General features: G+C 51.3%; 1 protein-coding gene across 1 annotated transcript in view; it reads right to left on the minus strand.

Annotated features, from left to right (window-relative positions):
- Evc2 (EvC ciliary complex subunit 2) overlaps positions 1-27,751 on the minus strand; it is a 108,160-nt gene that overhangs the window by 32,920 nt on the left and 47,489 nt on the right. The window contains exons 11-16 of the mRNA XM_004624671.2: positions 24,627-24,866; positions 21,134-21,309; positions 17,946-18,105; positions 14,703-15,157; positions 10,875-11,079; positions 9,910-10,026 (exon numbers count right to left, since the gene is read on the minus strand). Coding sequence (XP_004624728.1) covers positions 9,910-10,026; positions 10,875-11,079; positions 14,703-15,157; positions 17,946-18,105; positions 21,134-21,309; positions 24,627-24,866 — 1,353 coding nt within the window. The remainder of the gene's footprint in view (positions 1-9,909; positions 10,027-10,874; positions 11,080-14,702; positions 15,158-17,945; positions 18,106-21,133; positions 21,310-24,626; positions 24,867-27,751) is intronic.

Genomic DNA, 27,751 nt, shown 5'->3' on the forward strand with positions numbered 1-27,751 from the left:
TCTTCCTCCTCTTCCTCCTCTTCCTCCTCTTCCTCCTCTTCCTCCTCTTCCTCCTCTTCTTCTTCTTCTTCCTCTTCTTCCTCTTCTTCCTCTTCTTCCTCTTCTTCCTCTTCTTCCTCTTCTTCCTCTTCTTCCTCTTCTTCCTCTTCTTCCTCTTCTTCTTCTTCTTCTTCTTCTTCTTCTTCTTCTTCTTCTTCTTCTTCTTCTTCTTCTTCTTCTTCTTCTTCGTCATATAAGACTTCTTTCAGTATCTTCTGCAGCACTGGCTGTGTGTCATAAATTCCTTTACTTTGTTATCTCAGAAGTCTCTGTTTCTCCTTTAATCCTGAAGGATAGGCTTGCTAGAAATGCTTATCTAGGTTGGTGATTATTTTATTTCATGGCTTGCAATCCATTGTTCCATGCCCACCTGGCCACTGGGTTTCTGCAGAGAAGTCTGAAGTTATTCCAGTGGGTTCCCCTTTATAGGTGACATGGTGTTTCTCCCTTGCTATTTTATATCCTTTCCTGTTCTTTTCTCTAGCCAGTTTAACTGGGCATGCCTATCCAGGGTTCTGCAGATGCCACCTGTACTTATCCAAGATTTGGTAAATTTTCTATTATTTAATAAGTTTTCTATGCCCTTAGTCTGAACCTCAGCTCCATCATTTACACCGAAACTGCCTGAGGTTGGACTTTCAGCTGTGCTGCCACAGCCCTTGAATGTTTTGTTCACAACTGTGGGTTCTACTCCTTTCTCAGTGCCCAGATGTACACCTCCTTGACTGAATCTTCGAGCCCTGAAGTCAGGCCTTCTGCTTGGTCCTGTGTCTTGGAGAAGCTGCCCACTGAGCTTTGGGTTTGATTTACTGTGCATTTGATTTCCAGAATTTCTTTTTGGTTCTGTTTCATGACCTCTATCTCCTTGCTTAACTGCTCCTTCATAGCCAGTGCTGTCTTCCTTAATCCACTCAGTGGTCTGTATCTTCTCTGAAGTCATTAGTCATTCTATAAATCAGCCTTTGAAATTTTTCACCTGGCATCCCATCCTCTTCATTATTTTTGCACTCAGTTACTGATGAATTGTTGAAATTTAAAGGAGCCATACTGCTTTGAGTTTTCATATATTTTGTGTTTCTATATTGAGATTTGTCCATCTGTTGGGCTGGATATCCCTTCCACTGTCACCTGAGGGTCTAGGTAATGTCCAGGCTTCTTTGGAGGACTTGAGCCTAGCACCACTTAAAAAGGAGAAAATAAACCACAGTAATGTCAACCACACAAAGGCAAGTAAAAAGTTGATGCAAAACCAAATAAACATAACAACTTTGTCACTACTAACAACAGAAAAGAGATCAAAATAAAAATATAGACACAAAGATAAATCAGGTATAGACAAACAGTAAAGATCTACTAAAAGCAAAAAATGCACTACCACGAACAACAGAAATTACCAATAACAACATGCAGTAAACTAAACAGCTAATAAACATTAGTAGTAATCATAGGAAATGAAGAGGATGGAAAAGAGAACAATGGAAAAAAAAACATTTGGAAAAGTAAAAATGAGGAAAGAAAAGTGAGATAAAAATCAAATCAAAGAATTTCCAAAAGTAAATAGAATCAGGTACAAACAAAAAACAAAGCAAAGAGAAAGCAACCATGATAGTACAAAAAAAGGGAGAGAAGTGAGTTCAAGATTCTTCCAGAGTGATCAGGTGGTGTTCTGCAAAGTGTGCAGTGCTGGAATCCACCAAACATGGGGAAGGATAGTGGGTCCCTAACAGGGTCTTGGTGTTCCCATGCCCACTTCTGCTGTGCAAATGCTGGTCCGGCCTCACTTTTCCACTTGATGTGTTCAGGCTGCATTCACTCCAGGGACTTTGTGTTTCCATCCTTCTGTGTGCTCCAAGCCACTTCTGCCCCAACTAGCTTCTGGAGCTGTGGGCCTCACGTGCCCTGCTTGCTCCAGAGGCCTCTCTGTCTGAACAACCAAGGACGTGGCAAACGTCTGTGCAGAGGTATATCCCTGAGCACTCTGGTGTTGAGAAAACCAAACAGATCACCGAGTTCTGTGCTAGACGGAGGCAGCGTTGGCAGCCACGCAGTCTCCTGGACTTAATCCCAGTGCTCTCAGGCCCAATCTCCCCAGAAAACTGCAGGCAACTGGTCTGACTTCTCACCACAGAGGGCAGGGCCACTCTGTCCTCCACAGCCTCCGTCCCCCACTGTTAAACTCAAAGGTCTGTGACAAGCCCTCTCCACTCTATCTTCAGCTTTCCAGTTTCCTTGTGATCTCTGTCTCTCCTGCTGGCTCTTCCTTGAGTCTCAGAGCCCTTCTTCCCCTTCTCTTCCCTGAGTAGTTGTTTCCCAGGAATCTCAATCCCAGGTTCCAGATGAACTGTGAGTTGGTGGCAGCTTCCACCCCAGCAGTTCCCCTTCTTCCTATTTGTTATTCTTGTAATTCTGAGTGTCTAAAATCTGTAACTTTAGAGAGCTGTCATCACATTTGGAAATTTTCAGCCACGATTTCTTGTACTATTTTTCTGCCTTCTTTCTCTCTATACTTCACATCATCCAAGTGCCTATATATTAGGCCACTGGAAGTTGTCATACAGCAGCTTACTGAAGCTCTGCTCAACTTTTTTAGACATTTTCTATTGCTTTGTCTTCAAGGTAAAAATATTTTTCTGTGATAGTAATCTGCTATTAATGCCAATATGTATGTATTTGTACACATGTTTAAATGCACACGCATAAAGACACCTATCAGGCTTTTTTTCTGTCGACATGACTTGAATCTTATTTCTTTTTGTAATTTCTCTTTTATTTTAAAGAGAATAATTGTGGATGGAAATGATTTTGGGCCAGCAATCCAGGAGAAAGTTCTGGAAAGGGTGAATGCAGTCAAGATCAAAGTAGACACCCTCAGACAAACATTTCCGTGTACTTCACAGAGCAGGGGGGACGTTGTGGCCAAGGCCTCTAAGGAGACCCAGGCAATGGACTACTGGGCCCTGGTGCAAGAGAGGTGAGGTAGCCTATAGGAATCTCAGGTCCATGGGGCTGAACCCGAGGGCCTTTTATGCAGAGTTTTATCATATCAGCAGCAGCAACCTAGAGAAAACTGTCAACCCAAAAGGTGAGGAGAAGCCATCTACATACTGAGCCCAAGACTAGAAGAAAAAATAAACAACCCATTCCTTGTTAAAAAAAAAAGACAATAAAGATTAAAAACGATACAGAATTTCAATTATATTGCATACTGTTATCTTCAAAGCAGTTGTTCGGATTGCCAGATAAAATGCACATAAAATTGGTCAAAGAAATTAAGCATTAACTGTTCCACACAATAAACCAATATATATAAATTTTTCCCTTCCTTCTTTCTTTTCTCTTCTCCCTAGCAGTTTCTTACCCTTTCACATTATCTATTGCACCTTTTGGGTTTCATTTACTCTTTCAGTTTCTTAAACTAGGGAAACGACACAATGTATAGACATGAAGGTCTGATTTATTTCACTTATGACTATCGTCTCTAGTTGCATCCATTTACCTATAAAAGCCTTAAGTTTATTTTTTTATAGCTGAGTAATACTCCATTGTATAAAAAATACCACATCTTTTTTATCCATTCCTCAGGTGATAGGCTTTTGGGTTGTTTCCAAGATTTAGCTGCGACAAATTGCACTGCTGTAAACATGGGTGCACATACATCACTGTGGCAGGATGTTCTCAGTTCTTCTGGGAAAATACTCAGAAGGGGAACAGCAAGACCAAAGGGGACCTCCAATCCTAGTTTTCTGAGGAATCTCCACACTGATTTTCACTGTGGTTATACAAGCTACAGGGTTCCTTTTCCCCCACAGCCTTGCCAGCTCTGACAAAGGGGTCAATTATGTTCACTGGAAGAAAGGTAGTCTCTTTAATAAAAGGTGTTGGAAAAATTGGCTTTCCACATGCCAAAGACTAAAATTAGACCCATGTCTAACACCGTGCACTAAACTAAAGTAAAAATGGATCAAAGACTTAAATATAAAAACAGAAACACTAAATCTACTGGAGGAGAAAGAAGGTTGCTATCTACTTTCTCGAAGACATAGGGGTACATAGACAGTTCATGAACAAAAACCAAACTGCAAGAGAAATACTTCAAAGAATCAACAATTGGGATCTCAGCTTTTTGAAAAGATTTGCACATTACAAGAAGTCACAGGGCCAAAGATATGGCTCAGGTGATAAGTGCTTCCCTGGCAAGCGCAAGGGCCTGAGTTCAATCCCTGTTTCCGAAAAAAAAAAAAAAAAAAAAAAAAAAAAAAAAAAAAAAAAAAAATCACCAACAAAGTAAAAAGAAAACCCATGAATTAGGAAAAGATTTTAGCTGATTGCCTCTCAGACAAAGGACTTCTATCTAGAACATAAAGAATTTAAAAAATCAGGCCCTCAAACTTCAAAGACCCATCAAAACATGGGCTTCTGAGACAAATATACACTTCTTAGATGAAGAAATGCAATGGCAAATAAATATATGAATAAATATTCAACAACACTGGTTGTTACGCAGATACAAATTAAAACATTGAAATTTCATCTCACCCCCAAAAAAACAGCTATCATCAAGAATCTTATTTCTTTCAGTACTCTACTAAAACTTCCCACAAACGTGGAATACAGTTATAAGAACACAGTTACAATGACTGTTTTGATGTCATTATATGCTAATTATAGTAACTGTCTGTTCTAAGTTGGTTGTATTTTCCAGCTTTATGCTCATGCCTGGTGACCTAGAGATTTCAAAGACTGGTGCCTGATGGTTTGTTTGTTTGTTTGTTTGTTTGTTTTTGGGTTGTTTTTTTTAATTTTGGGGGAAGGGTCTTCAGGGTGTCCAGGGTCTCATTACTAGATCGGACCCATTGTGATCCACCTGTTTACAGCCTCCCAAGAGCTGGTATTACAGGTATGTGCCACCACGTCCAGTCTCAATTGCCATCTCGGTGGGGGGGGCCGGGGGGGGCACGGCAGGCCCCGGGATCAAACCCCCAGCCCCTGTGCCTGCTTGCAGGGGCTTTAATCCACTGAGCTGTTTGGCCAGCCCTGCCTGATGCTTTTAACTGGACTACAGACATTGTGAATTTGACTTTTTTGGGTTCTTGGTATTTCTGTATGAGTGTGCCTGGGATTCCGCCTCTATAAGTGACAGTGATGACCCATGGTCATAGGTTTGAGAGCAGCACAGCGGCAGAAAGAGGCTTTTACCAAGGAGGGCTGCAGGTCTCTTCTAGTAGCGGTGCAGCATTCCCACTTTGAATGGTCTGTCATTCAAACATCCCAGCTGCTGACGCCTCAGGCCACTTTCCCTGTGGGGCCTGCCATAGGCAGTTGGAGGAACAGCGCTGTTGGGTCGTCACTGCCACTGTCACAGTCTTGTAGAGGCTGGATCCCAGGCACACTCATTCCAGACTGTACTGAGGGGACACAGCCCAACCACCTGCATCAGGGCTTCACAGCAGATATATCAAGAACAATCGTAATTATTCCTGATCTTTGGGGATGCAATTAAGTGATTTGGAAATAGGCTGAACTTATCTAGCCATGTTCTTAAGATCTTTTACTGGGAACCAGAACAGAATTTAGCATAGGACTCACTCCCATGGAGGCTGGACCATCTGACTCCAATACCTCCTCCCCTCTGAAGTGGGAGAGCCTGCAGCCTGGCTGGAGGGAGCCGCCAGCAGGATCCCCAGCCCCACATGAACACAGAGTGCTCCTCTCTTAGACCTCTCGGCTCCTTCTGCCGCTGACTATGGGCGGCGTCTTCATAACCAAATGCTGAGCAGGTCTCAATTAAACACAGGAGAGGACCAATCCATATGGCCTGAGTCCTTCCTGTAAGACTTCTGCCTTTCTGGTTCTCAGTCCTATAAAATCTCTGACTTGGCCTCCCCCAGACTCTTAGGTCTGCTGCCTGCACCCAGAGGGCGCCAGGCTCCCCCTGGGTTCCTTCCCACTGTGCTCCAGGCACTCTCCAGGGCAGGGAGCCGGGGCGTGGAGACTCCCTCATTTCTCACTCCCAAGAATCACTCCGACTGCTCTCCAGGGTCCTGAAGCGGTGTTAGTTGGGCTTGGCAAGTGCGCCTGCAGTGCCAGCGCTCCAGCAGGCTGAGCCAGGGAGACCACAAATTCCAGCCCCACCTGAGTAATTCAGCAACTTAATGAGACTCTGTCTTGAAACGAAAATTGGGGGTAGGTGTCTGGGAATGAAGCTCAGTGTGAAGGTCCAAGGCTCCCACTCCAACACCAAAAACAAACAACCCCCCTAATGGCTTCCCACGTTGTATTATTTCTTGTTTTAGTCCAGGGTTCATTCTAGTCTGCACACTATGTCTTGTCTGAATGCAGAAGTCCCTCCTGGCTAAAGTGATTATTAAATAATTGAACGCTATGAAATAATTTAATGCATACAATTGCGCCTGGCATGCTGAAGTGCTTAATAGACGTTGGCTGCTGTTGCCACTGTGGGTGGTGGGATGCCAACAGTACAAGTGAGGCAGGACGGGGGGGGGGGAGCATAGGCGAAGGGTCCCAAGTGGGATTTCCCCCAATATGCGCTCCCCTGCAAGGAATTCACTTCAGGTGACCGTTCAGCATATTTTTCCATCACCCCTGGAGACTGCTCCCCTGGGGATCCCGGAGCACTGCAATGATCTGGCAGCCCTCACAGTGCAGTCCTGCACACAGAAAAGCAACCAAGCCATGTGTCAGAGCAGCCACCAGGCCATGAGAGCTGCCGCCCTACGGGCGCCTGACCTGCAAGCACCTGCCAGAGCGCAGTGGCCCACCGAAGGGCGGCCTGTCATTCAAAGGTCCCAACTGCTGATGCCTCAGGCCACTTTACCTGTGGGGCCTGCAACAGGCAGCTGGGGGAACAGCGCTGCGACTGGAAGAGACCCACAGCCCTCCTTGGTAAAAGCCTCTTCCTGCTGCTGTGCTGCTCTCAAACCACAGGCCGTCACTGTCACTGTCACGGTCTTGTAGAGGCGGGATCCCAGGCACACTCATTCCAGACTGTGCCGCGGGGACACAGCCCAACACCTGCATCAGGGCAGCACAGCAGTGACTCAGAACAGAGAGAGCCACAGCCCACATGCTGGACCCACTACCAAGACCTGGTTGCCTCAGTGTCCCTGTCTGTAAAGTGGGAACACTGACTGCTCCCATTTCTTGTGGAAACTGGAAGGGTTTAAGCACACGTGGAATAAGGCAGGCTGGTGTGGTGGCCAGGGGGCAGGCAGCAATGTGACCCTGAGTTACTTCACTCTCTGTGCCCCAAATTCTTTATCTGTGGAATGCGAGGGGCTGTGGGTGGCCCTGCATGTCCCGTGGGGTGCAGCCGGGGCCAGCTGCTCTTCGTCCCTCGCCTGCTCGGCCTGCTCACTGCAGTTCTCTGTTCTCTGCATTTGTTCCTGAATGCACGCTTGGAAGCTTCCCAGGTTCAAGGTGCCTACCGTGCCAGCAGTGGTGTGCCGAGCACGTTGGGGCGGAGAATCTGAAAGGAGCCCAGCCCGGAGACACAGCCTGCGTGACACTCGCTGCCCACCTGCGTGTCAGCCAGCTCTGTGGGCCCAGGACAGCAGCATTCCCACAGCAGGCTGTCACCATGAAGACCACCCACACAGAGTCTGAGATGGCTTCTATCTCTGCCCTGGTGAGCAATGACCAAGCTGTACCTCGGGCCACACACACAGGACACAGATGTCAGTGTGACAGAAGGGACGCCAGCCACGTGGGATGAGGAAGCTTCAGTACAAGCTGCTGTGGACCGCCGGCTGGGAGTCACCTTTGTAAGCCTCGAGGGAACCTGGAAACACCATTCGTACAGCCATATGGTGGGAACCACCAGCAAGATGCCAGGCATCTGACAGGATTTCGATAAGCCTAGAAAGGGCTGGGTCCTCGTGTTCAGATGTCACTCTAACACAGACGACCTTGCAAGTCTGGGAGTTACGACAGAGACCTACTACATGCTGGCTCTTCGGCAGGGCCTGGGAGCGGCCAGCCTCTAAAGGACCAAGGAAGACAATAGAAAGAACGAGATTGAGGCGTTATCAGTAGTGACAGAGGACTGTCATTAAGATGAACAAACTGAAAGAAATTCAGACAGAAAGGGAGTCAGGAGAGATACAGAACATCAAAAATTTCCGAATGACAAATCCCAAACAGAACAAAAGCCAAGAGAAAAAAAGGAAAGAAGAAAGTGATATTTTATACTTGCCACCAAGAAAATCAACTGTAGATGGAAAAAAAGATAAGTTCCCCACAGCTACAGATAGGAAGATATTTATCTCCTATTAAAATGAGTATTTTAGACAAAAAGGGAGCTGGGTCAGATCTGCTCTATAGGAACAGAATGTTCCTGTTACACAGAGAATCGATTGGAAGGAAGAGGGAGAAAAGGAGCCTGCTGCACATAACAAGGCCAAAATGGTGCTGCCCATTGGTGGGATGGGAGAAAGACAAAGAGAAAATCTCTCCAGGAGGCTGAGGCAGGAAGAAAACACATTTGAATGTGTTTTCTTCCTGCCTCAACTTGGCACAGAAGGAGAAGGGCTGGGCATGGAGCTCAGTGCAAAGGCCCTGGGTTTGATCCCTAGTAGGAGAGATGAAATGAAGGAAGGAGGGAGGGAGTGGGTAAGCAGAGAAGCATAGGGCAGAGGAGCTGGATGGGGCTGGGTGGCCAAGGATGCTGAGGCCCACTGGAGCTGCGGGGTGGGGACAGAGCCACGTGCACCTGGTGCTTCCAGTCGGCCACCACTGTGATGTCACTTGATCAGCCAGCCACTCCTTCCCACCTGCTCCTCAGCCTGGCACAGGACAGCATCCCCACAGGGCCCAGGCTCCTCTGGGCCAGCTCTGCATCCCCCCAACCTGCTTCACAGGGGAGCGCACTGGAGCAGGTGCGAGAGGAAAGGCCGCTGGGCCAAGCCAACCTGCAGCTATTTCCTGACCTACCCCTTTCCTTCCCTCTGGGTGACAAATGGGGGCATAGCTCTTCTCACACTTCCAGTGGCAGTTCCAATTCAGTTCTGTGCCCCCAGGAGCAGGCCGCGCACCCCTGGGGTCCCCAGTGATGTGGGCAGCAAATGAGCCAGTCTGTGGCATGAGCACATCTGGACCTCCCGGGATTTTTGTCTTGTGGTTCAGGCCAAACCTTCAGGGGGGAGAAAACCAGGCCCTCCGCACACTGGTGCAGGGAACACACCTCCCCTCCCCTGCCTCATCTGTGTCAAGTCCTCAGTTTGATGCAGAGCCAGGTAGGAGCAGGCATATGACTTGGATCCCGTAAGACAGCGGTTCCCAACACTGCTGGCACTAGAGATGCGTTCCACAAACAATCATGTTTCCACTGGCGGGGAGTGGTGGTTCTGGGTTTATTCAAAGGAGCCTACAACCCGGATCCTGCACACGTGCACCCATGGCAGGGCTTGTGCTCCCAGGAGAGCGAGAATTGAAGCTGTGCGGCTCAGGTCCCAGCAGCTTGTGGGTCCGGGCCTGGGCTTGGGACCCCTGCCTTAAGACAGCAAATCCTCAACACACCTGAAAGGACCACAACTGCCCAGAGCTAATCCCCAGACTCCTCACTGCATTTGTGTTCCAAGAGATACACTTATTTAAAAATATAAAGTTTAAATTTTTAAAAAATGATTAGGCGCAGGACAGAGGCGGGACCCTAAGTAGCCCTGACAAGCACAGCATGAGCACCTACTCTGGGAACATACCCATCTGACAGAGAAAGAGGTGGGGAGGGTGGGGCGGCCAACCTGGAGGGTCACAGGTTTCGGGGTACAGCGCTTGGGCAGCTCTGTGTACCTGGGCACAGTCCCTGCCCACCCTGCTGGGTGCAGAGGAGCCCCATGATGCACAGGCACCCACCTTTTCTGCCAGGTCCGCAGGGGGCTGCTCCCCGAGGAGGCGGATCTTGTCTTCGGTGCACTTCCTCATGAGGTCCAGCTTGCTTTTACTCTTGGACCTCGGCTTCCTGGCCTTGGACTGCGGGCGGAGAGGGCCAGAGCACACACTGGTGAGAAGGGGGCACCACAGGGCACACAGCCCACGGACCACCCGAGGCTAAGGCTCACCGAGCTACAGAGCTCGGCCTCAGCTGTGGAGAGCCGTGGATCCTCCCAGGACGAGGTGTTTTGGGACCTTGGGACAAAGAGTGGCTGGGAAGGTTATTTTAGCAGGATGCTCAGGGAAGTCTTCTCCGTGGGGGTGACAGAGTGGAGCTTTGGAAAGATGACAGATACTGCCGATGGCAGGGGAAGCAGCAGGTTCAAAAGCGCAGCCCCAGGACAGTGCCTGGAGCAGAACCTAGCCCTGGAGCTGCATGTGGCTCCCCAGAGAAGTTTCTTCGGGGAACAGGGTGCCACTCCAGGAAGGCACAGGGCCAAGTATGGCAGGGTCCGGGTCAGATCCGGTCCGGACCCACCTGTAGGGGCCTGGAGGACATCTGCAGGCCAGGACCAGGTGCACTGAGGCACATCACGGGAGCTCGCTAAGGCACAGCTGTCATCCTTCCAGCACGAGAGGCACCCCGAATCAGTCACTGGCTGTGGTTTCGGGGGGTATAGAAGGAAGGGTAACATTTCAGGCAGGGGACCGTGAGGCTGTGACCTGAGTGCATCTGGCTGACACAGCTACCCGGGTGAGGGCATCGGGACAAGACCCCAGAAGTAGGAGCCAGACCTGCCAGCCAGGACAAGGGGCTGCAGGGACAGCCAGACCTTACCACAGCTGCAGAGGAGAGAATGGGGGAGAGGGAGAGGAGCGCTCTGGGGGCTGGGACACAGGACCCCAGGAGATCAGGCACTGGGGACGCCGCAAGGCCCCTCTCCTACCTGCAGCTCAGGGGCAGCCAGTGCCTGGTCCAGCTTCAGGAACTCTGCTTCCCACCAAGCAGTGTGGAACTGATGCAGCAGGACTCGGGCCCGCACCTTGGGTAGAGCCAAGCTCCTGTCCATCTGGGCGAAGCAGCAGTGGACCTCCTGCCTTGTTGCCAGCAGCTCCTCCTCAGACAGCGAGAAAGCGGCACCACAGAGCTTCCTGGGAAGGACAGCAATGGTTTCCATCAGAGGAATCCTGCGCTGTGCTGGTCTAGGGTGGCGAAGCAGGACCTTCAAGTTCTTAAGCTAAGTCCCTGTCCAGACAGACAAGCATCTACCACCTGGCTGGGTTTGGCTTCACAGGGCGTGTCGCACCTGTTGTACACTGTGCTGGACACGTCTCCTCAGAGCTGGGGCGAGAGTGGAGAGAGATGAGCCCGAGAGGTCTCGGAGAAGCGGTGGGCGTTCCTGCATTGATGAGCTTGAGGTGACCCAGCCTTACTTTAGTGACACAACAGACATGAGGCAGCGCACCCAGCCCAGGGAGCAGCACTCGCCTCAGCTCAGGCCAGCAAAGGGGGCTCTTGCTTTTGGGGAAGCCTGAGCTGCGTCCCTCAAGTCTACCCCTGCTCCCCATGAATGTGGCCTTATGTGGCAGGAGTGTCTTTCCAGCTCCAATGACGGTACTAAGACAAGGTCACCCTAGGGCTGAGCAAATCCCTTGTCTTGTACGACAGGTGTCCTTCCCTGACGAGAAGGCACACGCCTGCCTAGCAAAAAGGCCATGTGCCCCCCAAGGCCGAGATCAGAGTGACAGGTTTCTCAGCCAGGAGGTGCCTACACTGCAGAAGCCAGGAGCGGTGCGGGCAGATGCCCCTCCCAAGCAGCTGCCCCCGGACTCCTGGCCGCCAGCACCGTGAGCAAATGCATTTCTGGGGTTCACACCACCCAGCCTGCAGTGCTGGTTATGGTGGGCCTGGGAAACAGAGACACCGATCTCTGTCACCTCCAAACCTACCCCAACCCAGCCATCGGCTTACACTGTCCCCTCCTCCTTCCTGGCGTGGCCCACTCCCCACTCCAAGGGACAGCAGGCCCACACACTCAGGTCCATTCTGAACAGCAGGGTGGGCGGGACTGGACTCTGGGACAGGGTTTCCCCCTTGGCTCCAGAACAGGCAATGTAGAGAGCGCGCTGTCCTCTGTCTCTCCCTTTAGAGAGGTGTGCTCGTGCATTCACTCAGCAAATAAGCTCTGGACACAGGCACAGATGACCCGGTTACTCTGCCAACAAGGATGCTCTGCGAATGCTCCAACTCCAGGAACAGTCACGAACAACGGCCCGTGAGCAGCTAGGGCAAGGCTCACCACACCCAAGCCTCAGGAGGGCCTCAGGGCTGCGGCTCAGCTGGGGGCGATGCAGGCTTCCCGCTGAACATGGTCTGAAGGCCCAAAGGCCACAGGGCTGCACACCCTGTCCTGGGGATCCTTGCTCCAAGGGGCCCTAATTTTTAAAGCTTCTCTGGAAACTGCAGCCTCCCTTTGCACCTTGCCTCATGGATGGTTACGTGGATTCTAAGCCGAAACAGCTCTGAAGTGCAGGTAATTGATCTTCCTGCCCACCTTCTCCCTCAGGGATGGCGAAACTTTCAGAGCTGTCAATGACACAAACAGCCTGCCGCGGCATACGTGTCGCAGGCTCACCACTACTATTCCAGCAGAACAGCCCTGGGGCTTGCCTAGTCCACGGCCACGCAGGCTCTAAGAGAACGCAGAAGATCCCGGGGGCAGGACCTTTGTCTTGACAGAGTTTAAAATCAGAGCAGGAATTTCTGCCCCATAAAGCATCGCTCCTTCTCAATGTCTGTGTTAGCTGCCCAGGATTCTATAGCCCCTCCTGATTACCACTGGGAAGGTTCTAGAAATGCACTGCAAAACTCTGGTGCAAAGGCATTTTTACACAAAGCCTCAGAAATAAAAGCTGCGATCCTTTGTGCTCTTAGGCAAAACACAGGAGTAGCTCATATTGCCGGTGCTGCGGGCTGACCCTCTTTAATCCCGAGAAAAATCAGAAGTAGTTTCTGACAGCCAGGTGAGAGTTCTCTTTTGCTCGCAGAAGGGCCAGCTCAGCTGCTGTGGCTTTAGCAATGCCGCCTGCAAAGCAGATCCAAATGAAGCTGAAGAAAACAATGGCTCGGTAATGGGAGCGTCAAACTGAACTCAGACACGACAAACAGTCCAAAGCTAACCAGAACAGGTAAAGATCTTGGGTTGAACGTAGAGTGAGCTGAGTAGCTACTGTGCAGACAGGTGGGCCACGAGGTCTCTTGTTTCTCTTGGTGAAACAGCAGTAAGTAAGCGAGGCTCGGAAATGAAGGAGGCCAGAGGCACAAGAGCAAGATGGGCAGAAGGCAGCGGGCACTCAACACAGATCAAGGTATCGTCACTCTCCACAGCACACGGGGCCCTGCTCTCCTGGCCTTGGGCGGTGCGGAGCCTAGGAAGACAGCTGTGCTGGAAGGCCGGGGCTGGCATCACGGCGCCTGCAAGCCCCTGGACCTTGGGCCTGGCAGAAAGGCGCCGTGCCAGCAGCACAGAGCCAAGGTGCCCGGACAGCCCAGGCTCTTCCAGGAAGCTTGTCTACCCGTTTAGCCCGCCTGGTAATTTCACGCAGTGCTGAAAGCAGCCCAGAGGACTCTGTGTCATCCCTACTTTATGGACTAGGAAGACGAGGCTCTGAGAGATGAGATCCAACCGTGTCCCCACAGTCACACAGCAGGTGCTGTGCTCAGATGTGAATCCCTGTCTTCCATCTACATGGCCCTGTCTCAGTCCTCCTCTGGGGCTCCTGCCATTTCCATGCTGATGAGCCGGCCCCAGACAAGCACCTGATGCTTCCTTGGTCTGCATGACACACTAAGTCCCACTTCCTGGACCAAGCCAAGCCTCGTCTGAGCCCCTGCCCAAATCTGAATCCAGCTTGTGCCACTGTCTCTGAGTGGGATGGGCCGTGATGGTTCGTACCTCGATGTCCCCTGAAAACCTCATGCAATCACAGGTCAGGACCTTTGGTGACGGGGCTCATAGCCAACCTGCCCTGAGGAGGTAGGAAGCAGCACGTTGCCACAGGTGTGACCCCAAAGGTCCTCTCTCCCTTCCCACCTCCTCCCTTCTCTCTCTGCTTCCTGGACGCTGGGAGGGGAACAGATGTCAGGCTGAAACTGTGAGTCAGAATAAACTCTGCTCCTTGAGGCTGGGGATCTCAGTGAGGAGGACGCAACTAAGATGCACTCTGTGATGTGCTGCTTAGGCATGGAAGTCGCTGCGAGGCTCTTGGGTCAATGCATTGAGGATGAAATATAATGTCCCAAATAATGAGGTGGTGAATGAAAGGGCCAGGTGAGAAGAGGGTGTAGTGCGGCGTGTGAGCTGAGCCAGCAGGTCGCATGCAGCCTGGACACTGGGTGGGACAGGAGATCCTGGGACGGCCTCCTTGAGAGGCCCCTTTCCTCCTGGAAGGCTGTTCCCAGATGACACTTCCTGTGGCAGTGGCTAGATGCAGTTCTTGCTTCTACCTGGGTAGTGGCTTCCAGAGCCCCACCAGCCCACGGGGTCATTCAGACCCACTGGGGCACTCCCCGGGGAAGCCAGCCACCCCTCCTGCTGCTGCACAGCCCTGGCCCCAGCCTGCTGTCCACACCTTCACTCTGTATGGTCCTTGCAGGGTGCAAGCTTGCATGACCAGCAAACATGGGGAATCTCATGCATCCAAAGTGAGGGTCCTGTACTCAGCCACCCGTCTCCACAAGGCCCCCTGCCCAGGGGTGCAGCAGGGCCACTCACGTGAAGACTATGTGCTCCCAGCGCCTCAGCTCTGCCTGCTCCTCTGTGGCAGCCTCTGGGGCGTCGTCCCGCAGCCTCTGCCTCACACCCTGCACACCCTCCTGGCCCTGCGCCCGCTCCTCAGCCTCCAGCTGCTCCGTCCGGGCTGCCAGCTCGCGGGCCTGCTCCTCCAGGACCTGCTGCAGGAAGAGCCAGGGCACGCCGCGCTTGAGCAGCTCCTGGGTCATCGCCGAGCTCTGCAGGCGCCTCAGCTCCTCGGTGGCCTTCTCAGTCAGCAGGAGGGTCAGGGCGCGGACTTGGTCCAGGGCAGCCTGGTCCAGGCTCTCCTGCAACTCCTCCAGGGCGGCGCTGTGCTCGGCCACCATGCTCCTCCACTGGCGCAGGTACTGGCCGGCGTCCTCAGCGGCTCGGAATGCCTCCACTGTGGACAGCTGCTCTTTCCGCTGCTCCCGGTGCTGCGGGAATTCAGAAAAGGACAATTACTTGGGCAGCGGGAAACTTCAGAAATTTGGCATGGAAGGTTTTGTAAGCTTTCCCCGAACGAGCTCATGTTTAGAGAATCATCCTTAAGTAAGTCACACCATGAAACAAGAAGATTCTAAATTCAATCCCAGTCTGGCCTGAGCAATTTAGTAATCTAGTGAGACCCTACCTCAAAAGTTAAAAATAATTTTTTAAAAAAGCTGAGAATGCAGCTCAGTGCAAAAGTCCTGGCCTCTGCTCAAGCCCCAGTGCTATCAGAAATTTAAAAAAAAAATCTGCAAAACAATTTAAAAGAAATATGGTAAAATGTCCACGTTTGAGGTGCAAGAAGCATGCACCTGTTGGGTGGTGAAGTCCAGGAGTGGCCTCCTGCCTCCACCATTCACACAGTGAGCAGCCCTAAGCATGTGCCTCACCTGCTTGGACCGCGGCTTCCTAATCTGCAAAGCAGGGCTCGTCAGGACCAGCATCTCAGAGCACATGTGGGAAGCCCACAAGCCGCTCACTGAGTGCACCACTCTTACAGCTGGCAGAGGGCACGGCCACCCGCGTCTGCTACGATTACCGCTCCGCGCCAGGCTTGGTCACAGCAAACTGTGCTGCTGCATGGGGCAAAAGCAAGCCTGGGATGCAGGTGAGGAAACACCTCCTGCTAAGGGAAAAGTCAACAAGACCTGGAGGACCAGCGCTTACCTTAATCAAGTTAAGAAAGGGTGGGCGCAGATACTCCTGGGAGAAAGAGCACCAGATGCGCAAAGGCTCCACAGTGGAGAAACCTGGCACACACAGACATACGTAGTGGTGTCGTTTCTAACAGTGGCCCCAGAGACTGGGACCTAGTTCCCAAGAACACAAGACCATCTTCCTTTTATTCATGGGTCCTGCTAACCTACGTGTCGATTCACTCATTATCGAAATATTTATCGAGACAATTATTTATTGACTATGAGTGTCAGGAGCATCCTCAGAACTGAGGCACGGGGCTGGTGAGATGGCTCAGTGGTCTAAAGCACCTACTTAGAACAAGCTTAGCAAAGCACAAGGGACCGCGGTTCAATCCCCCAGCACATGCCAGCCAGCCCGCCCCCTGGTGGGCTGAGCTGGTCACACACACAAATTAATAAATAAATAAATATTAAAAAAAAAATAAGTGAAACCACCCCTTTAAAAAAAAAAAAAAAAAAAGAACTGAGGCACAACATAAATTTTTGGGTTCATGAAACCATATGCTCACTCTGGGCCACTTACAATATTATCAAAAAGAACTGTGAGGAATAGTATTCGCCAAAGGTTGCCAGAATCTCTTGTAAGAGCTGGGGTCTGTCTCTCCCAGGCTGGATCATCAAGGATACGTGGGCCTGGGTCGCACTGTTCTGAGTCCTCAGCCAGGGGCTCAGAGAGGAAAGAGGTGGCACTCAGCATGGGGAATGTGTCCACTATCAGGGTCAGCACCGTGGCTTCCTGGCAGGCTCAAACATGGTAACAGAAGTAGTTTCTACCGATAGAAGTTAGCCTATCTCTCTCTTCTCCCTTGTGACTGATGCCAGAAAACGGGTCCGTGCAAGGAGGCTGAAGGGCTCCAGCTAGCTACCAAGGTATCCGCTGTGAGCCACACATCCTCCAAACCTGACTCAGCAGCTCCAGCCTGACTCAGCATCCTCTGTCCTGACTCAGCAGCTCCAGCCCGACCGCGAGCCAGAGTCTGCACCTGCCTCCCCCGCTCCTGCAACTCCATAACCGCTGCTCGCACCAAGTCACAAATCTGACATTGCTTTCGCTCCTCCAAGGCTTCTCTGCTCCCTGCCATCCTCTGGGGAAGGGTGAGCCCTCAGCCCAGCATGCTGGGCCCCACTGCCTCAGGGAAGCCTCCCGGCTCCTCCCTTGCCCCTCCCTTGCCCCTTCCTCACCCCTGCGCACGCTCCAGCCTCATGGGCTCAGAGCTCGGGACGCAGCAGTGCCCTGGGCTTCACGCCATGACTATGAGCCAGATGCCCCCTGCGCCCTGGTGAGCGTCTGGTCCTCGGATTTCGCACCTGCTCTGGCAAACCTTCCCCGGCAAGACTTTCTCCCTGCACCTCGAGAGCACGCTGCACATGGCAAGGGCTCAGCACAGGACGGCGCGGTCGCTTGCTGGTCTCTCCTTGCAGCTGGCTCAGCAGGTTCCAGTCAAGCACAAGGCTTGGCTCTGAGGCAGAAAGACCTGGGCTCTGGGGCCGAGAGATAGCTCAGTGGCTCACGTGCCTGCCTGGCAAGTGCAAGGCCCTGAGTTCAATCCCTGGTTCCAGGAAATTTAAAAAACCAGAACGACCTGGGCTCAAATCCCAAGTTGGTCAAGTAGTGGATATTTGACCTTGAGCACGTTGCTCCCATCCCCTAAGTCTCATTGTCTTCACTGTTTCTTTTCTCTCAGTTGGGTGATGTGGGGAGTAAAATAAGTATCGAATATAAGCCACCCAGCACTGAGGTAAGTGATCCTTCAGCAGACGTTAGCACCTACCCCCATCTTTCATCACTCAGGCTCCAATTCCCGTGCTCGAGCAGACATTACCAATCTACCAGGAGCCTGCAGAATGCTTTTAAATGCAGAATACCAAAAAGTCCCTACCAAGCAAGTACAGATGGGACAGGACGATGTCTGCTGAGCTGCCCTCATGATCCTCGTGTGTGGATGGCCACGCCTGGCACGGAGCCCAGCACTCAGCGGGTGCTGGGCAAGGGTTATGCACAGAAGAAATGGCATGGTGCCCCATACACTCGAACCTTTTGGAGCAGCTCTCGTCTTCTCTTAATTATTAATTTCTGGTGGAGTTTTTTCTTTTCCTGCTTTAAGTCATTGTCCAGCTTCTGTTTCACAGAGAAGACTTCCATCTGAACCCGTTCCAGCAGCATTTCCATCTGATCTTCGTCCAAGTACCCCGCCCTAGAGGGAAAGGACGAGAAGTCAGTGAACACAGGGTTGAAGCCCCCCAGCTTAACAGAGGTCGTGGCTGGACATCCAACTCCGTGTCAGTTTGGGCTGAATCAGAAGTCTTCACCCTCCAGAGACAGAAGGAGCAGCAACTGCACAGCTGAGCTGCTGGCAGAGTGCAGGCAGTGTCCTAAGAGATGGGCGGAGGGCTCAGGACAGGATAATGCACAAGGGCAGGTGCCTGGGAGAAGGAAACGGTGGGAGGGGGGGACCAGATGTACAGAGAGGATTTTCCAAGAGCAGCTGGTGGACCAGTGACGCAGGTGTCAGGAGCGACTCCAAGCAAGCCACGGAGGTGAATGTAGAATCATCCTGTGGGATGCTCAGTGAGACAGATCCAGACCCCCGGGGTCACTGGGGCTGTCCGTGGCAAGGTTTCCAGTTGATGTGAACTAGGGGACATGTGCATGGTCTCCTGCCCCCTCCAAGCCTCATGTTGACATTTATCTGGGAGTGTGAAGGCATTAAGTAGTGGGACCAAAACTCAAGAGGGGATTAGGGTGATGCTGCTATCCCAGGGTGGGCTAGCGAGGAAAGGAGGGAGTCTCCTACTCCCAGTGCTCTCGCCCTCCAATGCCTTATGCCATACTGGGATGCAAGGAAAGGGCCCTCAGCAAATATGGCCTCTAGTCTTGGACTTTCCAGACTCTAGAATTATGACACAAAGAAACTTCTCTAGTTTATAATTTACCCAGCCCACGGTATTCTGTAACAGCAGCAGCGAACTGACTGAAACATGTCAGTGTAAGCAGACTGCCCACCCTAACTGGGTTGCACCATCCGATATGCTGAGCTCCTGAGAAGAACAAGACAGTGGAGGAAGGAGGAACTGGCCCTTTCTTTTTGCCACCAGGCTCGTGGTGGGGCAGTCATATCTTCTTCTGCCCTCAGACAGGGTTTCATATCTTCAACTACCTGAGTTCTCAGGCCTTTGACCTGGATCCAGCTTCTCTGCATCTCCAGTTGTGAGAAAGAAGATGGTGGGACTTGCAGCCTCCTCAGCATCAGAGCCAACTCTTACACTAAGTACCCTCCAGCTCTCCAGGAAGTTCTGTTTTTCTGAAAGCTCTGCCCGGTGCACTCTGCTCTCGTCACCACAGCCTCCCATGGCCCGTGTGCACCCCTGGGCTACCCTTGGTCCCCAGGCTGGCACAGGGCCGACTCTCCACAGAGGCTCCCTGAGTGAAGGGTGGAGAAGTGGGTAGAACACGAGTTAGAAATAGAAGCCTGTGCCAGCCCTTCCAAGTAGGATCTAAAATTAGGAGGTAAGAGCTCTCCCTGGCCACAGCCGCCACAGGCAGCCAGCTGAGGGCTTCTTCGCTTCAAGCCCAGGAAGTGTTCTTTAACTGGTGTGCAGATCAGCCGGCAACGTCATGCAAACCACATGGCGGACCCCTTTGCATCTCGGGGGGAGCATTGCTGCTACTCGCACCTTAGAGCACCCCACTCAGTGGTGCACGAATCAGCACTCTTAATAAAGTGGTATGAGTTGTAGAACCAATTCATAAAACCACAGAACGGGGCTGGTGAGATGGCTCAGTGGTCTAAAGCACCTACTTAGAACAAGCTTAGCAAAGCACAGGGACCACGGTTCAATCCCCAGCACCACATGCCAGCCAGCCCCACCCCCTGGTGGGCTGAGCTGGCCACTCACACACACACACACACACACACACACACAAATAAATAAATAAAAAATTTTAAATAAATAAATAAAACCACAGAACGTCCTAAGAAAGCCAGCTTCAGAGTGAGGTTTCTGTTCATTCGACAGCTTCTTAGAACCTACTGCTTACAAGCAAGCTGTGACAAAAGGACCCCTGAGGGGGATTTGGGGGGCACTTGGAAGATCTGCCTTTCAGCAACATGGTACGGCCAATACCCCAAGTAGGAGGGGGACACTTCTACACTGTTGGGGGGAATGCAATCTACTACAGCCACTGGGGAGATCAGAATAAAGATTCCTTACAACATAAAAATAGAAATCCCATTGGGGGCCTGCGAGATAGCTCAGCAGACTAAAGCTCCTGCTCACGCAAGCCTAGGTAAGCATAGGGACAGTGGTTTGATCCCTAGTACCACATGCCACACCAGCCTTGCCCCCAGGCACACTGAGCCATCACAGAGTCTGGGTGTGGTGGCACACATCTGTAATCCCAGCGCTGGGGAGGCTGAAAACAGGAGGATCACTATGAGTCTGAGCTGCATAGTGAGATCCGGAAACAACCAAATACATTAAGAAAGAAAGAAAGAAAGAGAGAGAGAGAGAGAGAGAGAGAGAGAGAGAGAGAGAGAGAGAGAAAAGAACAAAACAGAACTTCCACTGGACCCAGCCATGCCTCTTCTGGATAAATTCCTGAAAGAGTTTAATTCATTAAATCGCAGTGACACCTGCCTATCCGCATCAGCAGCAGCACAATTCATCCCAGCTAAGTCTTGAAGCAGCCTAAACGCCCGTCAGCAGACAGATGGATGAAGAAAGTGCTATCTACAGTCAGGAAGGGGGATAAACTGGTTAAATATTTCATACTTTCTGTTTGATGAGAAACCCAAAACATAAATAATTTAAAAAGGAAAATAAAAGAGATGATGGGAAATGGGGAAATAGAATTTGTAGGGAAAGCAGAGCCAGCCAAATAGCTCAGTGGATTAAAGCTCCTGCAAGCAGGCGCAGGGGCCTGGGCTTCTATCCCTGGGCCTGCTGTGCCAGCCCCGCCCCCAGGGTGCACTGAGACAGCAATTGAGACTGGGCTTGGTGGTGCACATCTATAATCCCAGCTCTTGGGAGGCTGTAAACAGGCAGATCACTACAAGTCCAACCCAGCAGTGAGACCTCCTGCCTCAGCCTCCTGGATGCTGGGATTATAGGAGTGAAACTGGTGTTGCAAAGAGCTTTGGGGCTGGGGAAGCCCCTGAAAGAATGCAGCCAGAGCAGCCTGTGCACAGCCTGGAGCCCAGGGCAGGCGAGCGCGGCGCTTACCTCTCGTGCTTCTGCATGAGGTGGGTGAGCTGGGCGGCCGCGGTGCTCAGGAGGCCCTGCGCGCGGGCCTCCGTGGACTGCAGGTTCTGGACCAAGTACTCCCGGTGGCCAAACCTTTTGCTGAGATGGTACCGCTTAGTAGCCTGGAGGAAGTCCATTAGCTCTTCTAGGTTCTCCTGGTAAAAGATTTCATTGAAAATGTGTTTGCTAGGGCCAGGGAGATGGCTCAGTAGAATAAGTACTTCCCTGGCAAGCAGAAGGGCCTGAGTTCAATCCCCAGTTCCGAAAAAAAAGAAAGAAAGAAAGAAAGAAAGAAAGAAAGAAAGAAAGAAAGAAAAGAAAAGAAAAGAAAAGAAAAGAAAAGAAAAGAAAAGAAAAGGTGTTTGCTAATTTTGAAAAAAAAAATCCTTGAAAACTTTCAAATTTTCTATTCAGAAGAAAAATCACAGGCGCCAAAGCACAGGGATTAATACCTTTAAGTTCCCTGCTTGCACCAAAGACGCCTAAGACAATCACTTGCAAATAAGAGAAACACTTTGAAAAGTGGCCCCAGAGCCCACAAAAAAGAAATCCTGCCCACTAAACAGAAGGCAGTGCCACCCTCTGGTCATCACCCCACCTGGGGAGTTTCCAGTGCACTATGGAGGTGACACTGTGGGCGAGTAGGCTCCTGGCCCTTCTCTGAAGGAAACAAGACAAACAGGCACAGCTCAAAAGTGGCAGGAAGTTCCCTTGCACCTGTGCCATAGACCCAACCCGGCCAAGCACAGACATGAGCCCAAGCTGGCTCATACCAGCTGAGCGTCCCATGCTGACACTGAGCCAAGGACGCTCGTGCCTCTCTGTCCTCCTCTAGGCTCAGAGCTTTTTAATTCCCACTTCACAGATAAGGAAATGGAGTCTGGATCTCAGGGCTGGGAAGTGGCTGTGGACAAGCTGCTGCCCAGGCCCAGGACGGAACATCACCGTGGGGGGCCTCTGAAGGCCAGGCTACGGCTATGGCTATGACTGCCTCGCTGGCCTTGTCCTGTAGGTGGTTGCTGTTTTACTTTTCTGTCTGTGGAACAACTCTGCCCACAGGGACCATCAAGAAGACCAACATAACTTTGCAGGTAAAATTACTGATATTTATTAAAGTAAATATTTATTTTGAGTGTAGTATTACTGAAAAAAAATTTTGCAATTTTATAACAGAATTAAACAAAAATAACTTAAGTTAGTTTTTTATTATATGTAGTTAAACCTCTGTGTGTGTGTGAAAAATAGGGAGAAAGAGAAAGGATTTGAATGTTAAATTATTTTTGATGTGTATATAATTATGGATCTTTAAAACACACTTAAAAGAAAGTAGTGGAGTCTTTAATACAAATTGTGACTTTTCAGTAAATCAATGAAGTCAAAATTTTTGTGATTAATATACAATTAAAAAAAAAAGACCGACAGTAAACAATGAGAGGTCTGCGATGCCTGGACATCCTCCTTCCTACCTAACCGCTGCAACATCTCCAATACCAATGCTAAAGGGTTTGTGCCACTGAGACAGGGGAGGCTGAGTGTCGGTCAGATGCGGCTCCAAACCCAAACTCCCTGGGGCTTCCTGCACCAGAACCAACATGAGGAACAGAAGGGGACCCCCAGGCTGGCTCATCAGAGTGACCACACAAAGAACTCAAGAGATGGAATCCAAATGCTCTGATGGCTGAGGTCAGGGACGTCCAAGCCTCTGAGCCTGTATCACCTTATGTGACCTCAATACCTGGGGACTCATCGTCAATTGGTTCCAGGAAGACGGAACCAATTATGGCAAGCACCAAAACCAAACAGCACACAAATCATTTGGGCTGCCAAGGGCTAGAGGCAGTCAGCACCCTAGACTTGTAGCTTGAGCTGTGAGTTCCAAACAGAGGACAAGATTTTCACATCAGTGCCCCTTGCTCTGTCTCAGCCCTGCGTGGCGGGCCTCTACCAAGGCACCAGCCACACTGCCCCAGGAGGACACATGCCAACCTGATGAATGCTAAGCGCAGCGAACTCACTGCTGGGGCCTGCACACACTCACACATGCACACACACACGCGTGCACACCCACACCCACATGCACACACCAAAGGCAAGGGCACGCATTCCGCACCTCCTCCAGCTGGTCTTCACTGCTCACAATCGCTCTGGCATTAGCAGTGGCTGAGGCTGGGCACACTGTGCTTCACCTGGCCAGACACAGCTTGTTCTCACATGCTAAACCTGCCCTGCTAAGGCACCTGGGGAATCCCAGGGAAAATGTGCCACCAGGCCTTTGTGATATCTTTCTTTGTAAACATAGACAAACAGGCAGCTGCATGAAACAGCGGGCCACAGAGCACGCGACTCCAACCCCACAGACACAAGTGCCACACAGTGAGCCAGGTGCCCGCGTCCCCAGAGGGCCTCTGCTGCTTCATACACTTACTGCTCACTAGCCAGGGTGGGGGTGACCTCTGCGCCCCTGAGACATCCACTCACAGTCAAAACACAAAGTTTCCACAGCAAAGGAGGAATTCACTCATGAGAGCGCTGTACCACCTACAGCAAGCTGAACACCACCCGGCTAAGTGGCGAAGGACACTCCTGCACACCAGCGCCTCCCGTGTGCACATGCACGCGACCTCATGGGACATGCCACGGCCACACAGCCACTCAGAAAAGCCGCTTTCATCACCAACTAGGAATTTTTTCAGGCTGGATTAAAAATATTCACACATTAGGGCTGGGGAGATAGCTCAATAGTCTAAGTGCCTACCTGGCAAGCACAAGGACTCAGGTTCGATCCCTGGCACCACATGGCGTGCCAGCCCTGCACCATGCCAACCACCAAAACCAGGCATTGTGGTGCATGCCTGTAATCCCAGCACTGGGGAGGCTGAGACAGGAGGATCACTACGAGACCGAGCTGTGTAGTGAGACCCTGTACCAAATAAATAAATATAAGTAAATGATTTTTTTTCTTAATTTAAAAATATTCACACTGAGCCTAGGTGGGAAAATACACATAAGTTGACCCACCCGTATGTAGACACCGATCCTAAGCCCAAGGCCTGCACACCAATATGTACACACATGCGTGTGCATAGCTATGGGTTTTTACCACCATGTACACTAAACCATCTAGTGCCGGACACTGACTTTTAGGGGTGGGCTGATTGAGCGTGCATCACACCTCTGAGCGTGAGGCCTCTGAGCGTGAGACCTCTGAGCCTGAGGCCTCTGTGTTACATACTACACAGCAGAGAAGTGGGGAATTTGCTCGGGTTCACACAGCTGACGGGGATGCAGGGCTCCACTGGTGTGCCAAGCCGTGTGCCCGTGTGCTGGAAACAGCCCCGCATCGGGAGGTTGGAGGAGAGCAAGTTAACTCAGTGGTGTCTCAGGGAAGGGGAGGCAGCAATCAGCTCTGGGAGAGAATCCCACAAGCATTGGAGAACACGCCGCCATCACGGCGGCCTGAAATGGGCGTTACCTGGAGCTTGGAATAATCTTCCAGCAGCATTTTAGCTGCCTCTGGCGTCAGTTCCCCTTTGAAAATTGCATTCTTTATCTGGGCAAAAAAGATGTCATGCAATTCATTTCTCTGGAAAATGGTGAGCTGCCTGCGAGCCTGGGCAAAGTCCTCCTCCTGGTGCAAAGCCAAGGACCTCCACAAGTGCTCCTGCTCCAGGCCATGCAGGGTCTGCAGGAGGCTGCTGTACTCTGTGGCGGACTGCAGAGAGAAGAGGCAGTACGTGAGACAGACACGCAAGTGTGCGCATGCGTAACACATGCCCCGTGTGCACACGCATGCGCACACTACAGAACCACACATGCAATCGACCAACAGCGCATTTGATATGCTCATTGTCCAGAGCGCATCCACGCAGAGCACTTGCATGCAGTGTACAGATGCACGCGGGCACAAACCTCCACATGTCAGCGTGTGTGTGCATATGTATGCACACTCACACACACACCCTCAGGTAGATACATGCATACCTGTGCAGACATGGAACACACACACACACTGCCACACTATGCATGCACACGGGAACACAGATGACCACAGGAACAAAGAGCAGACTCACACAGAACACATACACATGCACATACCCATCCAAAGCTGCAGAGGGTAGAGGCTGCAAGGCCTGGGAAGGGGCCGGTCCGTCCCACATGCTCCCCCACTGTTAACTGACTATTTTCCCAGAACAATCACGAAGCAGGAAATCCATCAGGGTAGAAATCTGCAAATCAAAGTGCCTGCAAGAGCCTACAAAAACTGGAAATCTCACTTAAGTATCAAGGGGTCCTGCAGCTAGTCACACAGGATTATTTCCACCCTCTTTCATCCTCAACCTCCTTGAAGATAAAAATACCAGCAATCAAGTCCAAGCTGGGATCCTGGGGTAGAAAGGGCCACGCAGTGCTGAGAAACGGCCGGCTGGCCTCCTGCATCTTACACCGCCTGGTATAAGGACAGAGAGAAACACACCCCTGCTCAGCTCCCGATGTGGCCATGTCAGAGGGGAGGCAGGATTCTAAGGTGACCTCAGGATTCCCGCCCTGCACTGGTGTGCACAACACGGTGAGTCTCTCTCTCCCTGGAGTGTGGGGATAGACCTGAATCTGTTAGGCTGTGGCACGATATTGTGTCACCCTTTCATCAGGTTATATTTCAAGGCAAGTGAAGGCCTCCTAGCACGTGAGTAGGTCCTTAGCTGTCTGGGCTACTCAGGGGGAAGCCACCCAACGTTAGTGTTTGCCTCAGCTACAATAGGTCTTTTACTAACGCTGGTTTAAAAAGAAAAAAAACTGTAGGGTGACTGTTGTACTTTCTCAGTCACCCTACTGCAGGGACTTGGTATTTAGCAGGCGACTTGAGCCAAAGGAAAAAAAGCAGTTCACCAACAACCACGAGGCCGTCTGGACCCTACTGGCTGCAGGGGAGCAACTGGCGCTCTGGGCCCCAGCAGCCAGCAAAGAGGCCTTTCTTCGCTGCCTGAATTTGAAATGCTCAAGCCTGAATTTATTTTAATTAATAGGAATAAACGGTGGAGCAAACGTGTTTCATTTCTCATAGCCAAGACCACAAAGACACACACACATAAATCCTAAAATAAAATTTTCCATCGTGGTTCATCATTGTACTTCTGCTAAAAGATACAGCACGAGGCAATGAAACATGTTGGATGCGTGTCGCAGTGAAAGGCTCCCTAGGCAGCCCTGGGCAGGACCCTCTGCCGTGTCAATTTCCAAACAGCCACCCTGTAAGAGAAGCCCTAAAGGGGTGTGCTCAGCCTCCGCCTTCTTCAAAAGCTGGCAACACAGGCGGCAGCCCCGAGTCCCAGCAGGGAGGTCGCACAGAGGGAGGGAGATGCCTGGAGGGCAAGGGAGCAGAGAGGCGACAGCAGCAGAGCGCAGACAGCAAGCACAGCCCTGTCATCCCAGCAAGGGAGGCCCTGCAGAAACACAGGCCCAACACAGCCAAAGCACCCCCTTTTCCCAAAGAAGAGGCGATTTGTAACATAAACCTTTCTACTTTAATCACCCTCCTGTGTCCATTTCTAAAGCAGAGCTAACACAGCGGGGGCGCTGGGGCCAGGGAGCCTCCGGGAGGGGAGGTGTGGGCACACACACTTGCATTCTGGTCACACAGCCTGAGTGGCTGTCCCAGGGCAGCTGCCGTGCATAATGCTGACTGCGCACCTTTGGAAAATGGGAGACCGCACGGGAAGTTATGACGGCGCTAAATTACGCTCCTTGTGCTCAATTTAGCAAGACAGGCAAATTGTAAAACTGTTTTATAAAAATAAATCCATCAGAGATAGTTAAAAGGGAAGAGTTCCCAGGCATAAGAATTTGCCTTTAAATTGCGCAGGGAGTGAGGAAGCCTCAGGCAGCTGTGTCAGGAGGCAGGCGCAGCCTCCAGGCCTTAGGACAGAGACCCAGAAGGGAGCACCGCCTATGTGCTAGTGAGAGGCCACGGGATGAGAGGCCACGAGATGAGAGGCCGTGGGAAGCCAGGCTGTAAGACCTTGCCCACCTCAGGCTCAGCTCTCCCCTCAACATGGAAATACACTGTTTTCTCTGACTGCTGTACAGCCCAGACTTTAAAAAAAACAAATGATATGATATCATGAATCAGCAAGCCACTGGCAAGGCTGATGTTGTTGCTAAGCATTAAGAGTTCACATTTTAGCTGATGCAGAAAACGAGTGAATGAATGGGGTACCATGCAGTATTTCAAAGCATGTCACCATTATGAAGCCTTAAATCAGATGCAACAAACCCAGCTCTTCATCTGCTGGGCTGCAAACTTTCAAAGTCCTCTAAGACACGCAGTTCATTTTCATCTTTTGTAGCCACTGCAACACCGCCAGAGCTTCCGCACCTGGGATGGTGACTCAGAGCCCTTTGGCAGCCTCTCCCATCCCACTGAAGTTCTTTATAAACACAAACTTATTTCTCAAAATAGCCCCAAGACAGCCCCTGACATCCCCACATTCAGGAGAGGGAAAGGACACTGGGGAGACCGCCTGTGTGCCTTCCCCAGTATGAAGGGGCGGTCAGAGCCCAAGCCAAGTCGATGTCCTGGCTGGCCTGCGCCCTTCCGGC

Source organism: Octodon degus, unplaced genomic scaffold, assembly GCF_000260255.1.
Source record: "Octodon degus isolate 3935 unplaced genomic scaffold, OctDeg1.0 scaffold00006, whole genome shotgun sequence".
Taxonomy (NCBI): domain Eukaryota; kingdom Metazoa; phylum Chordata; class Mammalia; order Rodentia; family Octodontidae; genus Octodon; species Octodon degus.